The sequence below is a fragment of the Megalopta genalis genome, chromosome 4 (genome assembly GCF_051020955.1).
Source record: "Megalopta genalis isolate 19385.01 chromosome 4, iyMegGena1_principal, whole genome shotgun sequence".
NCBI classification, from domain to species: Eukaryota; Metazoa; Arthropoda; class Insecta; order Hymenoptera; family Halictidae; genus Megalopta; species Megalopta genalis.
In genome coordinates, this window is record NC_135016.1 from 2,902,501 (window position 1) to 2,921,955 (window position 19,455).

The 19,455-nt window shown below is 53.4% G+C and overlaps 1 protein-coding gene across 3 annotated transcripts in view; it reads left to right on the forward strand.

Annotated features, from left to right (window-relative positions):
* GckIII (Germinal centre kinase III) overlaps window positions 1-19,455 on the forward strand; it is a 112,247-nt gene that overhangs the window by 27,907 nt on the left and 64,885 nt on the right. For 2 of the 3 annotated variants that reach the window (XM_076521073.1, XM_076521072.1), the window contains one exon: window positions 15,670-15,935. The exons of the other annotated variant lie outside the window; for it this stretch is intronic. In XM_076521073.1, coding sequence (XP_076377188.1) covers window positions 15,699-15,935 — 237 coding nt within the window. In that variant the 5' untranslated portion in view covers window positions 15,670-15,698. Of the gene's footprint in view, window positions 1-15,669; window positions 15,936-19,455 lie in introns of those variants that run through there. 3 annotated transcript variants of the gene reach the window in all.

Below are 19,455 nucleotides of genomic sequence, written 5' to 3' on the forward strand. Positions count from 1 at the left end.
GGCGATTCGCTTGGACGAGTCCTCCCGATCTGGCCGCGTCCCGTCGGGGCGCCATTGTGGAAGAACCGGTCACGAGACGGCTCTTTTTCTCTCTTGCTCCCTTTCTCCCTCGCGGGCCCCAAAGAATCGTCGATGACGTCTTGCTTCTCCTTCGTTCCACCTTTTACGGAGACCCTGCTCTCCGACACTCTCGGCCGCAGGGATCTCCCTGATAGAAAAATTTAAACGTCCGACGAAATAATAACGAGAGAGGAATCTGATAAACGACCCCGTCGGTCGCGCCCAGGCTTTCCCTTATCGCATCGGTTCGGGATACGTCTGAAATTTATTTCCTCGCGCGCCGCAGACGTTTCATCTGGCGGGGGACCGTTGCGGACCGGGTTTTCACTCGGCTCGGGGCGCGCGATAAAACGCGCGTTCGAATTCGTACGTGACGGCGAGTCCCGATAAAGTGGCTTACCATGATCCGTTCGGTGTCTGGCGGTCCCCGAGGGACGGCTACCCACCGGCGAAGATTTACGGTGTCCATGGGGAAGAAGTTCGGAGACGGCGGTGGCCGAGAGACGTTGCAGCGAAGCGCGCCACCCCCGCCCGCCTCCCCCGGGGCTTGCTTTTTCCTCTTTGGGGACGGAGGAGAACGCGCGGAAACAAAAGAACGATCGCCGGAGGCTAAGAAAACGGGGACTCGGCAGAGAAGACGGGCTGTTTGCCTTTCCTCGGAGCTTACGACGTCTAACTGCCGCTTCCGGGGTAACGAGCCGGCGGTGGCGGCCGAAAAAATCCGCGGCCGTCCGTGTTTTCCGAGGCGTCCTCGCCGGAGGAAGACATATCTCTTGCGTTCCCCCGCGGTTTTCGAATAGCAGCCGAGCCGAGGCGAACTCGGGCCCGTCCGCCCGGGATTTATCGGCCGAATCCGGAAGCCCGCGGCTAACGAAAGGGACACAATGTCTTCGAGCGGGCCGCAACCCGTGCTCGGAATACTCGCACGCGTTTAATACACCGCCGGTTATTTTACGGGATCGTAAAGTGGCCGGCAATAAAAGCGTCGCGCGTACGAGACTGCCATAACTCAGCCACCGTCTAGAAACTCGGCCCCCGGGTCCCCGCCCAATGTTAATAAGTTACGAAAGCCCGCAACAGGAAGCTGGTCGATCGCTCCGGCGCTCGGATCGAGCGCCCTATCGAGCCTCGAGCGGAATCGATTCGTCTGGTAAGGTACCCGGAGCGTTTCTTTTCCGCGATTGAGAAATTATTGCGATTGTGCAAGCCGAGGAGATTGTTCCTGTTTCAACCTGATGCAACACTTGTTGAGCACCGAGCCTCGCCGCGGCGTTCCGCAGCGTTTCCTCTCTCCGGCATGATGGGACTTTCGTGTTCGAGCTAACGCGAGATGTTAACCGATCGCGCGCGCGCTCGTCGCGCGGCGATCATCGATCGAGAGAGAGAGACCGATCGTTGGGAGGCTTTAAATCATCCGAAGACGCGGAGGATCGGTGCCGTAATTTCCTCCGATGATTCATAACGTCGTCCGCTGTGCCCGGTAATTCATGCGAGGGTGTTATCTGATTTTTCTTCGAGAGACGCGTGCGTGCGCGCCCGGACCACCCCCGGCTCGCCATTTTTCGTGCGTGGAAGGTCTCTCTCGGCCATTAGGAGCACGCGAGCTCTAATCGCGGTCGCTTGGAAACCGACCTGTCGTCTCGCCAAGACATTTCGCCTCGCAGAAAATTCAACGAGACCGGCGCTCGACTGATCGATACAATCGTCGCTCGAATCTCCGAGATTGCGGAGGCATTGACACTTTCTAGCTCGGCGTTCCGGCGTTCAGAGCTTTGCCAAAAGGAATACCACGGAATATTAACACTTTGCGCTCGAGCGTTGACTCTGAGGCGCTGCTAAAAAATTGCTACACTGTTTTTCAAAATAATTGTAATAGTATCAGACTCGTTTTTATCTAAAAGACTCTTGAAATTGCAAGCTTTGTACTTGCCAATAGGTTTTCGTATGCATAAATCGCAATAAATCGTATAAAATCGAAACACTATAGATCAGAAAAAATTGGTTTAAAATATAATTAAAATAGCTTCGAGTGCAAAGGGTTGAAGATTCGAAATGCGAAACGAAGGGTTGCAGTATTTCATTGAGAAAACGTGTACCGAATAACGAGGCGTATAGGCAGTTGTTTGGATCGAGTAACGAACAAGTGAATATTAACTTAACACTAGCGCTACCAAATCAATCAAATTGACTACAGTAATGTCTCCCTTACTGACGCTCAAATGATCCACAAAAATGGACAATTTGGGAAGAGGAGATACGATTATCCGAGCCTCGCAGCTCGTTTTTTATAGTTGTTGACAATTCGTGACTATAAAAGTGAACCGCAAGGCTCGAACAATCGTATCTCCTCTTCCTAAATTGTCCATATTTTTGTGGACAATCTGAGCGTCAATTAGAGAGACATTACTGTATTCCGTAAACGTTGAAATTAACCGCGACGTGATCGCGTCCGAATCTCCGCTTCCGAAGCAGACGCGACATTTGGAAATCGATTTCCAAAAAGCAAAAGCATTATTTTCTGATACACCGCTGTATAAACGCGTCGGACGCGTATAGAAAATCCCAGCTGGTTGGCACAGCTTGGCGAAAAAGTAGCCCGGCACCCCGTTGTTCGGGATTTTTCTGCATCGCAGGGAAATGCTTTCACGAAGTTACGCGGAGGGGAAAAAAATACGTTCGCAGCGAGCCGTTTCGCTCGTAAAAGTTGTTCTCACGGGCGGAACGGTGCGTCTGGTGCGTCTGGTGCGATGCACCGTGATCGATCGTCCGACGTGTTTGCGCGCTCGTATTTTTAGACGGCGCGGCGCGCGGCGCGGCGGACTGGCAGGTGAGATATCCCGGAGACTCTCTTTCTCTCTCCATCGGCAGATATCCGAATTTCACGTTGAACACCTGACAGAGCCGCGGGTCCGCCGAGACGTTCCCAGGAGCACGCCTATTAGCTATTCCCGGCAACTTCGCCGGTTTTCCATTCGAAATTATCGGGAAGCGAGTTAGCGTCGAACGCCGCACCGCGCCGTGCCGCGCCGCGGATATTTATTTCCGATTTGCTGTCGGAATCGCGCGGAGGATATTTTCTCTGTGAAATTATCCGTGACTCGGCCGGGGGCCGGTCCTCGTATTTCTGGAGCGTTTAAAAAGGAAGGCGGGGGACCCGCGTCGATTTTTCAGAGCCCCGGGAGGGCGGATGGGGCGCGCGGTGTTTGCGCACAGGGAAGATCAAAGCCTCTCTAAAAATATTGCTCGCATCTATTTGAACTAGCGACTCGCGCGACTCGAACGCGCGTCTTCAAAATAAACAGGTAGCACTCTCGCGGCGTTCCCGGGCCCGTCGAAACGTCGAAAAGTCCCGCGCCGACGCGACTCTTCGGCTCCCAACAAGCTTCCCCGCCGATCGAACGATCTCGATTCCGGCGAATTTTCCGCTTGACCGGGATTCGAACGTCCGCTCGGCTAAAGAGCGGCGTTTTCCGAAGCGGGAAAACGTGCACCGCGCGCCGCCGAGGAAAAAAGGTGGCGCCTCTCGTGCCGCAGATGCGACTGCATTGTGGAACGTGTCCGGCTCTGCGGATCGCAGATAGGATTCATGAAAACTGCACCATAGAAATCGTCCGCGGGCGAGCGGAGGCTCGCGCGGCCGCCGCCGGGAAACCCATTGTTTGCCAGAGACGGATTCATTTAGACTCGTCGTCGCTCGCCTCGATCGAGGCAGCCGACACGAGGGAATTCGACGGATCAGTCGCGTTCCCCGACGCGTCTCGCGACGCTCGAGGTTGTCCCGGAGCTTTTCAAGCGAGCTTTCCGAGAAGAAAAAACCTTTGCCCGTCGTGCCGCGACACAGCGGATACGTCGGAGCTTCCGCGCGGATCAGGGAAACTACACAGCACGTTAAGGCCGAATTAACTCGGATGAAGCCCGCAAGCGGTTAATATCGGGGCTTTCGAAATTCGTCACGCGCGACCAAGGGGCGCGTGGGTCTCCTAGGTCAACCACGAGCAACCCTCGGCTCGCCGCAATTGTAATTAGCACAATTAGCCGCCCCGTGCTCGATGTTTCGGGGTTTAAAAAATCTCGCCTGAGGAAGAAGTAGATTCTTGAAACGGTAAATGGACTATAAATGTTCGTGTCTTCTCTCGTGCAATATAGAGTGGCGAAGCAACTTATTCTCGAAATACGGTAATGTCTCTCCAATTGTCCACGAAAATGGACAATTTGGGAAGAGGGGCCTTGCGACTTGTTTTTATAGTTACCGATTGTCAACGATTATGAAAACATGGTGCAAAGCCGGAATAATCGTATCTCCTGTTCCCACATTGTCCATTTTTCTGCGCAATCTAAGCGCCAGTTAGGGAGACATTACTGTGGTAATTACGTATAAATATTACACACAGTTAAATATATTCGAACGTGCTATTTCCATGTTTGACCGGTATTTCGAGGAAAGTTTATTCTCCGAGTTCGGTATTACGCGAGAAAATACAAACTGTTACAAAAATCTGGCCCGTAAAAAATACGTTGCCTTTCCGGCCGTATGAATTCTTGCTCGTAAGCCGGTTAGTTCGGGCGTTTAGATGTCGTTTGTAAAAGAAACAGGATTTGTTTTGGACAGCACGTGACGGCGGTCGCACGTTCGCGCATCTCGGCCGAGCGATTATCGATTCGAGAAGCTCTTTGGACCGTGCCGCGTCGTTCGCACGCGTGTTTGTACCATCGTTAAGAGTCTCTGTGCCCGGAGATGAAACGCGGATTTCGCGGGAATCAATTGGGCGCGCTCGTTCCTGGTTTAGCCGACGAGGCGAGGCGAGGCGAGGCGAAGAGCGGCGCGGCGGCCGTGGGTGTCCGGCATTATCGCGGCCGATAAATCATTAAGAGAACGCCGATTCGGTCAAGGGATTAACGAAACCAACACGATTCGCTGGCCGCCGGTTAATCTCGGACGTTCCATTAGGCCGTGTTCACAGTGGCGCGTTTCGGAACACAATGCGCTTGCTGCCGGTCCTGTAATCCGACCGCATAAAGACTGCCACCGTGTAATGCAAGGGAATCCGGCCACGGCTCGCAACCCTGCCCGCCAAACGACAGCCTGGATTGTTTTTAGCACCGATCACGCTCGACGAGAACCAACCGTTGCTCCGTTAATTCGGTCCGATTAAAGCCGCGTTCTCCTATTCTCCCGCCTTGATTACGTTTCGCTCCGTGCTCCTCTCTGGCTTCCTCGGCAACCGTTCTGGAATTTCGACGGCCAGGATTACATTTGTCCGTGCAGGAAAATGGACGAACCAGACCATGTTCCGGTCGATCGAATCGGTCGTTCGCAAATACGAAACTTGTCCGAGCGTTGTTTCGTCGGTCGGAAACCGGCCAGACGGCGGCGGCGACGGTTGTTCGACTGCTGGAAAATCTTGCCGGTTTTTTTCGAAACGGCGCGTAGGCCGCGCCGGGATTTCCGGTCGAGATATTCATTATTAACACGAGGGGAATTAGCATTAACGCGCAGTTGCGCTCGGAACTGCATCGCGGCCGGAATAATTTGCGCGGACGCGGCGGCGGCAGTCGCTGTCGAAAATTATCGACGGGAACGCGGGAGCGTGGAAAGCGGACCGAGCAAACAGCCGTGCCGGCGAATAGAACGCTGCTGGAAAATCGGCCGGCGAAATAAAACGGGCCGATTGGCCATCGGGAACGGCCATCGGCGGCGTCATCGTTTCCGAGCCGCTTCGTCGGCCGTCGCCGTTAATCGAATTCGTCGGGAGAGCAGGTATCAAGTGTGCATAACACTCGTCGTGGCGCGCTCTCGTTCCCGTGGCCCCGTGGAAACTCGGAAATTGTCTATTTGTACGCGATTTTCCGGGCCACTTTGATGGGAAATTGCGCGAAATCGAGGGTGCTGCGGGAACGAACGCTCGGGAACCTCGATCAAACGATACACGCTCTCCCGATCCGATCCGTCAGACACTCGTCGGCTGTGTAATTCCTCTTCGACTTACAATTTATCTCGTCTCGCGCACACCGAGACCGGATTCGACGATTCCTCGCCTCCGACGACCGACAAATGACATAATGCTCGAACGTTTCCGGAGCGAACGCCGAGGTACGCCGTCACACCTAGGACATCCTGTTTATTACCTATCCTGTCTATAGATGGGAGGATTACTAGAATATTACATCTCGCGGCTACGAATCACCGAGACTCGTCTCCGAATTTCATCGAAATTTCATCGAATTTCTTGCGAGAAAATATAGTATCGCGCAGACGTTGACGCGGACGGACCTGTTATACAATTTCAGCCTAACCTACGCCGTCTTAAAATAGACACTTTCAGCTTTCATTTAAGCTAAGTTGCATCAAAATAGCTTTACGAGAACGTATTTTAAAATCCATCCGAATTTTTCCTTTTAAATCTCTTCAGCCCCATGATGTCGCAGGTCGATTCCATTGAATTTTTCAAAACGATCTCGCCATTTTATTGCAATATAATATACCCTGTCTTAAAGTAGACACTTCCAACTTTCGTTTAAGCCAAGCTCCATGGAAATAGTCCCACGAGAACGTGTCTCAAAATTTATCTGAACTAACGCTTCGAATTCGTGTAATTTCCCTTGTCTTTTACTAGGTGTCGAGAGGTCCACGAGCAGACTCATTGCACAACCTCGATTTAATATCATTTGTACCGAATTATTACACAAAAATTATAATAAATAATAAATTATAAAATCAGAGGGAGCCACATTTTTCCGCGAAAGCGCGTCGCGGGCGAAGAAAAGTTGACTCGGGAAAACAGTATCGGTAGCCGTGGTACGCGCGGTTGCCTAATTATATTTCACGCGTGCTCGTCGCAGTGCTGGCCTCGCAGAGAGCTCGTCCATCCCCATTTGGTCTCGTTCGTTACGCGGTCGGTCTTGTTACGGAGGTTTATTGGCGGGGCCATTCGGCGTGCACGGGGCTGCACAGGGATGCGCAGAGTGCGTTCGCCCGTGGACGTAATCGCGAGCTCGCGTGCTCGCGTGCTGTCTGTCGAATCACGGTCATCGTCTGTCACGTGCGCCAGCGCGTTGCACAGGAAATGCACCGGTGCGAGCCGATCTACATACACGCATAGAGGCGCGCAGGGTGTCCACGGTTATTGTGGACACCGATCACCGGTCACCGGCGACGAGCAGCGGACCCTCGATTACCGGGGCATTCGGCTTTCAATCGAGCAGATCGCTGAACGGTAGAGGACCGTTCTCGTTCGCGAACGCGAACGCGATCGCGATTGCAGCATCTCGCTCGTGAAAGTTTGCAGTCGCTCGACCGTAGAATAGATAGACCGTTCTGGCCAAGGCGACCGGGTCGCGTGCAACTCCCGCGGGAACGCCGCCTTTGTACAAATAAATTAGCCGGAGCTAATTCTATCGGCTCGAAACGAGTCGTGAGGGAGCATTTATCTAATAATAATAATAATAATATATTTATTCGTGTAAACGAGTAGAAAGGCCTTTGCCATAGAAAAGGTAATAGAACGAAAGAGATTTCACGTAGCAAATCAAAATGTATACTACAAATATGTATCTATCTATATGTATAATGTATACTATCAAAATATAATATCTATCTGTAAATCTAATATGTATACTATCAAGATGTATAATACAAAGCGAGTAAGAACGTCTTCTGAAAAAGTATAGCGAGCGTGTAGGCGCACAGTAGACACAATAGGCGAGAGATTTTGTCAGACATAAAAATAGCTACCACCGTAGGAACAGGAGTGTACTGATAACGAAAAAAAAATCACGCGAAGAAAAATGAATAGGAAAGCTGTGTGTGGAAGGCTGCCCGAAGGATGTATACGAGCCGTGAAAATAATTAAGAAAGCTTTTAACCGGCGACACCGCGCCACCAGAGTTTCCACCGATGAGACATCAGTCACCGCCGTAAAACGCTTTATAATTGACCTCGTTATGCAATCGATCGAGCATCGGCATCACCGATGGAACGCCGCGAGTCTGTGTATAGAGCGACAGCGACGGGATTACGATGGGCCGCGTAACACGCTTAATTAAATGCGGCTAACGAGCCACCGATAGGGATTATCAAAACTGCGACAGAGCCGGACGCATCGCGGTCCGGTGCACCTTATCTGGACGGACGGGGATCGATGCTCTCGGCCGACTGGCCACGGCTCTTCGAGCGGCCGTTTCACGAGAAAAAAGAAACGCGGCGTTCTGTCCGACGATGAATCGCGCGCACGCGAATCATCGACGAGCTCTCTTTCCCCTCCGGGCGCATTCGACGCGACGCGAAGCGATGCAGCGCGATGCATCGGCTGCTCGGACAAAGCTGGACACCGTGTATGCAGCGATGGCTGCGCAGATACACGCGGCTCGTCCCCGTCCGTATCGGAGCGTGCACATGTCGGCGCGTACACACGGACGAGGACCGGCTGGCTTATGTAAATGGACACGTAACACTGGATGCGCGTTCCGAGAGCAGGTGGAATATGACCCCCGGTGTGCATCAGGAGAATGCGACGTCGACGAGGACTTGGAGTTTTTGTTCCACGTTGTCGGCGGAACTTCTGCCGTCCCGAACGCGCCCCCCCCCCCGCCTCGCGCCTCGCCGTACCTCGCCGCCCTTTTCTTCTCGAGACGACCGCGTTTTTTCTCGCCCGCCCTCCCCGAGGCGAGCGAACAAATTTTTTAAATGGACCGTCCACGGCCTCGCGAAATTCCCTCGTCGAGGATCAACCATTGTTCTATCCTCTCGCGCACCCTTTCTCTCCTCTCGCTGTCCTCCGTTTACTCCAATTTTTCTGGACTCGCCGGCGCGATATCGGTCCGGCCGGATTAATTTATTCGCCGGCGCTCCTCTTTTTTTAGCAACTTGTTGGCCCGGACTTCCTCCGCAAGAATCGCCGGAATTCCTCGGCAGGGTGCGCGGATCGCGGCAAGATTAAATTCAATTGCCCGACAGAAGATTCTCTAACGACGGTTCGTCGCTGAGAGTTGATCGTTCGCTCGTTTGGGAACTACAGTAATGTCTCTCGAACCGACGCTCAGATTGTACACGAAAATGGACAATTTGGGAAGAGGAGATACGATTATTCGAACCTTGCGGTTCATATTTATAGTCACTTATTGACATATTATAGTCACGAATTGTCAACGATTATAAAAACGAGCTGTAAGGCTCGAATAATCGTATCTCCTCTTCCCAAATTCTCCATTTTTGTGCACAATCTGAGCGTCAGTTACGGAGACATTACTGTAATCCTAGCGTCAGTTAGGGAGACATTACTGTAATATTAGCGTCAGTTAGGGAGACATTACTGTATTAGGTTATTTCAACGCGCACTCGACTCGATATTTTGTCGACGAAGAGCTGCACTTCTTCGAGCAGCAGTTACCTAGAAAGATGACAAAATGATGCAGGGAAGCTCTGGTCGATACATACCGAGCCGTATTTATGGTTCGCAAGTGTTTTCGCTCGGCGGCGCGCTATTTTCCTAGGGCAAACGTACTCCCCAGACAATTGGAACAGGCACGAGTTTCGAAGCGAGGAAAGTTACGCGGCCACCGTCGAAGGAATAGCTTCAGGGATCCGGCGACGGGGACACCCCGAGTCCGACGAGTTTCGATTCCACGCACTGCACCCGTCGTCATTAGCATCGCAGGAGTTTTATCGATGTTCGGATTCAGCCGGGCATGCGAAATTCCTGCAGGGGATCGGACTCCCGGCGTCGTCGTCTCGTCGGCCGTCTCGCGTCTCTTTTAACGAGTCGATATTCGATTCACCGCGCTCGCTTCCGTTCCCTTTCCTCTGTTACGCTGCCAGAGAATAGTTCCGAGATAATCTGTGTACACGGTAGTGTGATTCTCCGAATCACACTGTGATTCTCGTCTCGAGGTGACGGACTCCAAGGCCGAGGCTCCTTTTTCGCCCCGAACGCAATCTCACCCGCATAATTCGAGCCGGCGGCGCTCGAGGAACCCTCGAGGAACCCTCGGGGAACCCCCCCGGACCCCCTGGGAACCGCCTCTAGTGTTTCGTCGGTGGCACCGCGCGCAGTGCAAAGAGAACGAGCGAAAGGGAACGCCGGGAGGCGAGCGCTCGAGGGAAAATCGTGGAAAAATCGGACGATCGCCTCCCGATCGTTCGGAGAACTGTTGAATATTGAGGACACTTTGGGACGGTGATTTGGCATGCACAAAAGCGCATGCAATCTCGCCCGTGAACGAAATGCATCGCGGAACGAACGCAATCTGCGACGTCCCGATCCAATAACACCTACGCCTCCTTCTTCCGCGGAGGTAGGAAACAAATCCCGGATACTCTTACGCAGTATTCCCATTCGTCTTCGGCTCGTATCATAAAAAGAAAAGAGCCAACGAAGGGAAAGGAGATCCCCGAACCAATATTTCCGTTCCCTTGATCTCGATAGAAACGAAAACGCGCGACGGTCCCAGCGCGCGCGGTTCCGCGCCGGGACTTCTCCGCTTCCAATATTCTCGCGCGCGGATCCGCGATTTTCGTCTATTCGTGCCTCCTGTTCCCCCGCGCGTGTCCTCTACACGTGTCTACAGTAATGTCTCCCTTACCGACGCTCAGATTGTCCACTAAAATGGATAATTTGGGAAGAGGAGATAAGATTAACTTTTTTATGCCACAATTCGATGGCAATTCGCAGGCCACGTGACACGATTCGAAGGCAATTGACGACGAAGGCCACATGACGACGAAATTGATCTCCGAGAATACGTGCTATCGAAAAGGGAATTTTGGAATGAAATGTCAGGTGAATCATGTGACCTATTCTTCCGAAATGGACAATTTAGGAAGAGGAGATAGGATTATTCGAGCCTTCGGCTCGTTTTTATAATTGTGGACAATTTATAACTACAAAACTAAACCGCATGGCTCGAATTATCGTATCTCCTCTTCCCAAATTGTTCATTTTTGTGCGAAATCTGGACGTCGATTAGAGAGACATTACTGTACTACGCGTGTCTGTGCACGAGGGACACGATAACTAGCGCGCGCACCGACGAAACAATGTCGGCGACGCTATTGGAGCTTCGTCCCTGTGAAATCCGCAGACCGTATACCGTCCTCGAAACAGCCAATAGATACGTCCGATGGATCGGCAGACGCGCGTACAAATAACCAACGCCGCCGCTATTGTTCCCGGAAAAACTTTGCGAATCCGCGATATCGGCTCGCCGCTCCGCTCCGCTCTTAGATCGGACGTTTAATGTATTGTAGAAATGCCTAACGCGCCAAGATACGGCTATTGACGCGCACCCGCGTTTCGCCAGCCAGCCGACATTCCCATTCATCGACGGCACAATGATCCCCGTAATCCGCCTGGCGAAGGCGAAAATCCATTCGCATTCGAGAACGGTTCCCCCTCGAATTCCGCGCCGCTCCGGACCGTTTTGCGTGCGATGGAAAGCACGCTCCGAAAACTGGGCGGAATACGCCGGGATGCGGCGCGAGAACCAACGAGAAGAGGAAAATCCGGTGTGTGTGTGCCTACCGGCGGAAAAACTTTTCGATCGATCCCGGCACTAGCCTCTCGATTATTCGCCGATTGCACGCGCGGGATATCGGTGACGAGTGGAAACGAACGTCTTCGTGGAACGAACGGGGGCACCGTAATTTCTCCCTAATTCGCGCTCGGATCGAGCACAAAAATGAGCAATTTGGGAAGAGGAGATACGATTTTTATAGTTGTCGACAATCGGTGATCGGGTTGAATTTGTTCAATTAGGTATTCGCATTTGACTAGGGCCAGATTGTGACACAATAATAGTAACTTTATTTATCAACGGGATAGACCCTTTGTTACAATGAGAGTGGAAGAGTAATGATATGATCGCGCAGGGACAGATGAGATGCAGGAACAAAAAGAAAGAAATAAAGAATGAAACAAGGAAAAGCCAAACTTAAATATAATCAATCGAGACTTTTGTTTCTGCGAGCCGATATCGTGGCATCGCGATCGCAGCATATTCCAAGATAGGACGAACAAGAGAATTGCAAAGATAATAAGATTGCATCGAATTCTCCGCTGTTTCCGAAGATGCTGAAAGTAATCACGAATTTTCGCAAGTTCAGGGGAACCACCGCACCGTAGTCGCGCTGTTTCGGCCGTTCTCCTCGATCTTCGAAAAGTTTCGGTTGTCCGCTTTACGAACCGGAAGTTCTATCCGAAATTTCGTTTCGGTAGAACGGAGAAAGGTTCGTTTATCAAGGAGAGGTAGACTGCGGCGATCGAACATTAGGAGGGAAGCACGGTCCGGACGATCGGTGGCCGAACGGATCGATCGACCGAGCGGGATTAGACGTTCCGCTGACGATAGAGAACTCGGAGGAACTCGAGGAAGGAAATCGGGGCGGCCGATTGTTCTTGGCGGTTATTTAGAGGATGCCGCGGAGCCCGGGCTTCACCGGGCAACTCGTTTCTGGCAGGAGGGCGACGCGAGCCGAACCCTCGGAACCTCGAACCTGTTCTCGGTCTCGTAAAGAGCTCGTAAAACGAGCGGCGGCTCCGCTCGAACACGCAGTTTTCGATGGTTTCTGGTTTCTCGCGTGGTTCGTTTGGGACGTCGACGGCGATCTCGTTAGAGCCGGCTCTCGCCGTTCTCGCATACGATAAAGCATTATCGCCGTCTGGTACGCGCGACACCGTTAGGCTTTTATGGCCTTATATTTCGGGAGTCGACGGTGCCGACGATAACGAGGCGGCGTCGCGTAGCCGCGGGATGATGGACTATCATCGCCGAGGCCGGGACGGTGTCCGCGCGGAACCGCCGACTTCCATTTCCGCGTGATAAACGGCGCACCGGGCGTACTCGTTCTCGCGCGTACTTTTTCCCCCGAGCTCGCCGGCTTCCGTTTCCCGGGATTTATTGGTAATTGGAAAAGTTAGTATCACTGATCGTGACGCACGCAGGATGCACGGACCATTCGTGATCGACTTCCACTCGGCCGCGTTTCCCATCGCGAGTTCCACCGAGGAGGCCGGCTCGCCCTCCGCAGAACCACCCTCTGTCTTATAGATCGCGCCGGTGTTTAAACGCGACCACCCTCCCCGGACGGTCGAGCTCCGAGAACTTTTCAATTATCGAGATTTCCGCTCCCGGATCAACGTATTTATTTCCTCGACGTAATCTATCGCGCGGATAGACGGCAGCCGCTCTTTCGGATCGAATTCGAGCCGCCGCGATAAATATTCCACGCCTCGGGCACAATTCTGCTCGCTTTTCCCACCCGTTTCGGAGGGTAAAAAGCCCGCGGACCCGGGCGCAGCTGGGTGTTCGGGGAATTCGTCAAAATGATCGCTCGTTTATGAAAAAGCTCCCGGGGAGCCCGGGAGACCTTCCCGGCCGGTCGAAGGTGAAGAAAGTGGAGGCGGAAACTCGCGGTGAACTTTACACGGTCGTGTCGACGAACTCTCCGCCCGGACAGAAATCGCTCCATCTCGGCGTCTCTCCCGCCGGCCGTTTACTGTTAATTGGAATAGTTATTGCAAGTCGGCGAGACGATTGCCGATTGGTCGGCGGACGTCCGCGTGGCAGCGGGTTGTTCCGCAGCGAAACGGTGGTCCGGCGATGCAGCAATCCGTGGTCAAAATTATTTCAGCGTTGTTGCAAGGTTTAAGAGATTTTTAAGGACTCATTTGGATACCGGCTAGAATTATTATCCGGTCAAAACTGTGTATTAATATTTGAAAAATCGAGGACGATCGCCATTTCTTGTGGAAAGAAAACTTTTTCCTGCAAAACTTTTGCCTTCTAATTTCCAGAAAGGCGAATGCCGACCAACTTTCGTTGGAACTGCTCGAATGTGCTAATGTTATAAATTTTAAAGCTTTGGAGGGTTATAAGTGCATTAAAAAACAGTCTTCCGAGCTATAAAATTCGCGAAATTGACTTCTGGCTTTGAATCGCTGTTCCGGCAGACCATGGCGCGACGATCGTCTGGCGGCGACCTAACGCGGTTAGCCCCGAGGTAATAATTGCGGCCAGAACATTGCCTTGTAATCGAATTGGGTCGCTTCCGATACCGGTCCCTGCGCGACGGTCCCTCTCTCGGGCTCCAATTATCGCGGGCCTGCGTCGCGTTACCTGTTAAGACGACTCCGGGCCGCGTCTCGCGCACGATCCACGTCGCTCGCGGATGATCCTCGTCGGAAACGGATCTTCGGACCGTTATCCCCCTGCTCCGCGTGAAATCCGAAGCATAGAGAGCCCGGTAATAAATGGGCGGCCGACGGCAGGTGTTTGCATCGGCGGTAATCGAGCGGAGCGCTTAACGATAATGTCCTGTCAGGGGTTTAATACGATCCCGAAGGTCCGCCGGCCCGTTTTTTTCACCGGAAGAACTTGCGAGCGTCCCTCCGCTGGATCCTCCGCCTCTATCGCCTGATCCATCTTCCAGGTGCCACGAGGCCGATAATAAGATCCTCTCTCGCGTCGTCCGCCAACTCGTTCGCGCGAGCGTTCGCTTCGTTCTTGCTGCTCGTACGTTCTTGGTTCGGCCGAGCTACCGACGAGTCCTGCGATCTAAACCGCGATCCGTTTCACGGTGGGCGTGTCCTTTGGACCGGCTCGAGCAGAGGCGTGGCTTCTTCGCTCCCGATTTCGGAGCAGTGGCCCGATATTTCGCGTCGGGCCTCGGGAACATCGACTCGCGAGGGGCCGGGCGCGAGCTGAAGTTTGGGAACGCCGCGAGTCGCAAGGTTCCGTGGCGTTCGCCGGCATCGATCTACGACAGCTCGAACGAGACAACGGCGAAAGGGAAACGGGGAAAGAGAGAAAGAGAGGGCGGGCCTGGCAGGGAAGGAGCGGCGCAGTTCGCTGCACCTGACTATTTATAACGAATCAATACGAGCCGTCAGCCGTCGCGTTTCTTCACGTGCTCGAGGACCGCACGTGCAAAACGACGCCGCCGCCGCCTATTTCGCGCGGAAATCGTAAAAAGAGGATCGGGGGAGCGGGCCGATCGCCGGAGCACGAAGTCGCCATCGACCCTCGGGCTCCACGATTCTCCGGGTGCTTCGAAAGAACGTGTGGCGAGTCGCGAGCGATTCCAGGCGAGTAGTCGATCGAACGATCGCGCGTTCGACGCGACGGTATATAGGTGGCTGCTACACGACCGATCCTCGACGAATCTCGCGCGATAATCGCTTCTGTTCGTGCCGGCAATAACTTAACGGCGTTAATTGGACGAAGCCTGGATTTGTCGCGCGTTCGATTAACGAGCTGGGCGTGCGCGCGCCGCGATTTATCGTCGGCGACGAGATGGGCCCGCGAGAAATATCGCCTTTTCGCGGAGATTTAATTTCCCATCGAGCCGCGTTCGTGACGAGCCCGATTAAAATCGCCGGCGAATCACTCCCGCTGCATTCGCCCGTGGTTTCGAGGAGTTACGGAGCCTCGGCCGACGATCGGAGAGGCTACGTTGCTCGGTCACGGGCGAGCCGATCGCCAACGATGATTTAGGAACGACTCGCGACGCTAGGGGTGTAGCCGCGTGCCTACCACCGAGTCGAGAAACAGAATTGTCCATCCACTTGTCCCTCGGGACGAATCCGACCCGCTCACGGTCTCGCTCTGACCTTTTAGTTGGTCCGAATTATGCACCGTGGCGACGAATGATATTGCGGATCGCTGGAGGAACGATAAATCGTTTAGCGAGCGACCGGCCGGCGAGACGAGCGAAAATGTTCGTCGCTATGGTGCTGCACAAGCACAACAAGCACAACAATGGCAACCACTCGAACCACCATTCGACCAACAACAACTCCAACCGCACAGCGAACAACCTGAACAACAACAATCATCTGAACAATAACGTGAACAATCTGAACCAGGCGTTCAACGCGAGAGCGGTAAGTCTAGAGACTAGGCACTAGACACCCTTTCGATGCTTCCCCGTGATACAGTGATGTCTCCATTACCGACGCTCAGGTTGTCCAAAAATGGACAATTTTGGAAGAGAAGACACGATTGTTCGAGCCGTGTTGCTCGCTTTTTATGGTTATCGATTGTCAACAACTATAAAAACGAGTCGCAAGGTTCGAACAATCGTATCTCCTCTTCCCAATCCTCGTCCATTTTTGTACACAACCCGAGCGTCAATTAGAGAGACAATACTGTACCTCGTCTTCCCAAGTTGTTCGTTTTCGTTTCCAAGCTGTGGGACAACTCGGGAGAATTTACTGTACACGGAATGGAGACGATCGACCGTGTTCGGCGCCGATCGGTCCATTTTCGCGGTAGGTGTTCGATCATTAGAAACGGCGGCCGAGTTTTTATTTGCAGCCGTTTAACGAATAAATCCGGTGCGTACACCTGTTGCTCGCGGCCGAAACGGAACCCGTTCGATTAATCGAAGTGACGGTAATCTTGCTGAACGGTTCCAATTAAGCGGCCGCGGCCGCGGAAACGCGTCGCAAACCGGTAATACTTGAAATCGCGTTGGAAAACCGTTACACAACGTTGACGAATGGAAACGCGAAATTCGCTCGTCGTGCGATCGCGACTAACAAATTCCGCGCCGCTTTCGTCGCGGCGTTTTACTTCGCGGAGCGACGTAAAACCGCGCGAGAACGTATCTCTCTCGGGCGCGTTCCGCGCGATTTCCCCGGATCTTTTCGTCCCACTAATTTTCGAAACGGCGGTTCTTTTCGGCGAACGGAGACGCCGGCGCGGGGTCCGTGCGAGGTCGCGAGCCCCGCTGGAAAGTGTGCGGCGCCATCCTTTTGGCACGATTCGCCGAGGATTTTTATCGGTCCGGGGGCTGCTCGTTTTCGTCGCCGCACGCCGAGAAGACAAATTTTTCCAGCTCGAAGGAGAATCGCATCCGCGTCGGCCGCGTAAAAGGGAGTTATCTTCGCCGGCGCAGAAATCCCATGAAAACGCGACGATTCCGCTGACGCGGCCCGACCCTCCTCCCCGTCGCCCCCTATCCGTCTAAAGGATGCCGCGTCTCCTCGGAATTTATATCCCGCCCCTGCACTTTCCGTCGCTTCTCGCCCAACTCCTTTAATTTCCGTCGTAATTCACTTTTATTTCGCGTCTCGACTCTCTGCTCGATATCGCCGAGACTCCTTTCTTTTTTCTCTCTTTTTTTTCTCCATCGAAACGACCGTCCCGCGACGCGGATCAACTCGGGTCAGACCGATTTCATTTCGGCCCGGGGTTCGTTACACCCGCTCCCCTTTGTTCCAATTTCAATTTCCCGTGTCGGCCGGCGAGTATTCGGGTTAGACACGCCGCCGGATGGACGGGAGTCGCGAGTGATCCGTGTTTGAAGTCGAAATGGGTCAGCGGAGGCCGGTGCAACGATAGATGCGCTTCGCTGCACCGTTCTCCCGGGTATTATAACGCGGTCCGCGTCTGTCCGTGGTCGATCGCCGGGAAAAACCCGACGGGATCGTCCGAAGAAAATAATTATTATTCGCGAAACAATGGCTACACGACGTGTCTCGTCGTCCCGCCCGTCCCGTCCCATCTCGCGTTGGCGCGCCGAATAAAGTCGGACGCGGTGGCCGAGACTAATATCGAGTTATCGCGAGAACTGCATTTTCCTCGGGATCCAATTTCGCTTCAATTTCTGCCGCAGGATTGACTAGGCCGGCTATCGATATTCGTTCAGCGGCGCCCGGTACGCTGCTCGCTGTTCGCGATCGGCTTCTCTTTTTATCCCGAAACTTGCTCGATTGTTTTTCACTCGTCCACTATTGCTCTTCTCATATTTCTGTTGTTTGCTGTTGTCGTCGTCGTCGTTGTCGTTGTTGTTGTTGTCGCTGTTCTCGTTTCTTTTTTTTCATCGGAATATAGACCGTTTGCCCTTTTCAAGTAATTTCCCTGTGGCGCGATTTGCATCCTGTTTCGTTGCCGGGCGGTCGGTTTATTTTTCGCGGACGAAGGGGTTGGAGGACTACGAATAAGTTAATTGCATCTATCGGGCTCGAGCCAGCCCGCCCTCCCTCGCCGTCTCGGCATCGCTGCCGCGGCCCCCTCGCATCCTCGATCCGCGCTCCAAGAGGTTTCCATGCAAATGAACCCGGCGAGATTAAGCCCTTTGTGTTATTCGGTCCTGATAACGAACGTGTTAAAGGACCCGCCCCGAAACGCTATAAATTAACAACTAGATTAAACTGTCCATCGCGTCGAAGTCGCTCCGTGTCTCGCCGAGCCGAGCCGCGTCGAGCTGGGCCGGGCCGGGCCGGGCCGAGCCGCGCGCGGCTTTGCATTCGAAAGGGCCTAGCCCCCGGTGTTGTTCAAACACCGCTTCGAACGGTCACGATTCCCTATAATTTATTGTTTCTCCGGGCTCTTTAACCGAGCCACGCCGCGCCTAATTGCAATTTACAGCGGCGCGGACGCGCTTCCGTCCCCGAGGAAAAAGGAACTCGCGGACGGGATAACAACAATTAGATTTTATTGCAGACGCAGCGCGCTCTACCGGATCCGAGATGAAATATTGGAGCACTCGGGAGAAACTTCTACGTCGAGTCTCTGTTTATCTCGCGCTCGCAACGATCAAAGTTTATAGTAATTTTTTTCATTGTTCACTCGTCTTTTCTTTTTCGCCGCGCTCGCTCGACACACTGCCACTGCACCGTCTCGCTACCAATTTCCATATTTTTCCGCTGTTCGTCACGATTCTATGACGTCGACCGAGCGCGTTCCAACCGCGATTTATTCTTCTACACGCTCGCGTACGAGCGATCTCGACGCGTTGCAAACTGCGCGAGATCGCGCGGAATACGAACGTGCTCTTTAACGAAGCGGCCGGATTAAAGCCGCCGATCGACCGTGTTTCGCGGGTCGGACGTGTTAAAGGACTGCTCGCGAACGCTATAAATCGGCCAGTGGATTAAGCCGTTCGTCATCCGGCGGGACGCGTGCCCGTATCATTGCCAGCACCGAATCCCTCGATCGCGATCGAGATAGATCCCCGCGGTTAAATCCGGCCGAATGATTTACTCGCCGCGTCGCCGTGGTCGCCGGCTCGCGCGACGAAATTGCAAGAGATCGCGCCCGTTCTCGCGTGCCGGCTGATAAATTTCGGCATGGCCGGGGGCGAGAGGCGACTGTTTGTTGCGTCGGTCGTCGAGTGCCTCGGAGAAGGTGCGAAACCGAGAAGGGTGCGAACGTTAAGCGTACCCGGCGAAGGGTGAAAGTGTCGCCGGGAACAAAGGCGGTTAAATAGATCGGGGAGAAGTGGATTAACGCTCCTTTTTGTTAAAAGACACCCAGCCGGCGTATCGAGCCGACCCTTTCCCGTTCTTCGGGACCCCGTTCGCCAATCAGAATTCAGCTGGCTCCGTCTCACGATTTCGAAGCGTCTCGAAATCGATCCTCCGCGTTTATTTGCCCCAACAAACTCGTCCGACGCGC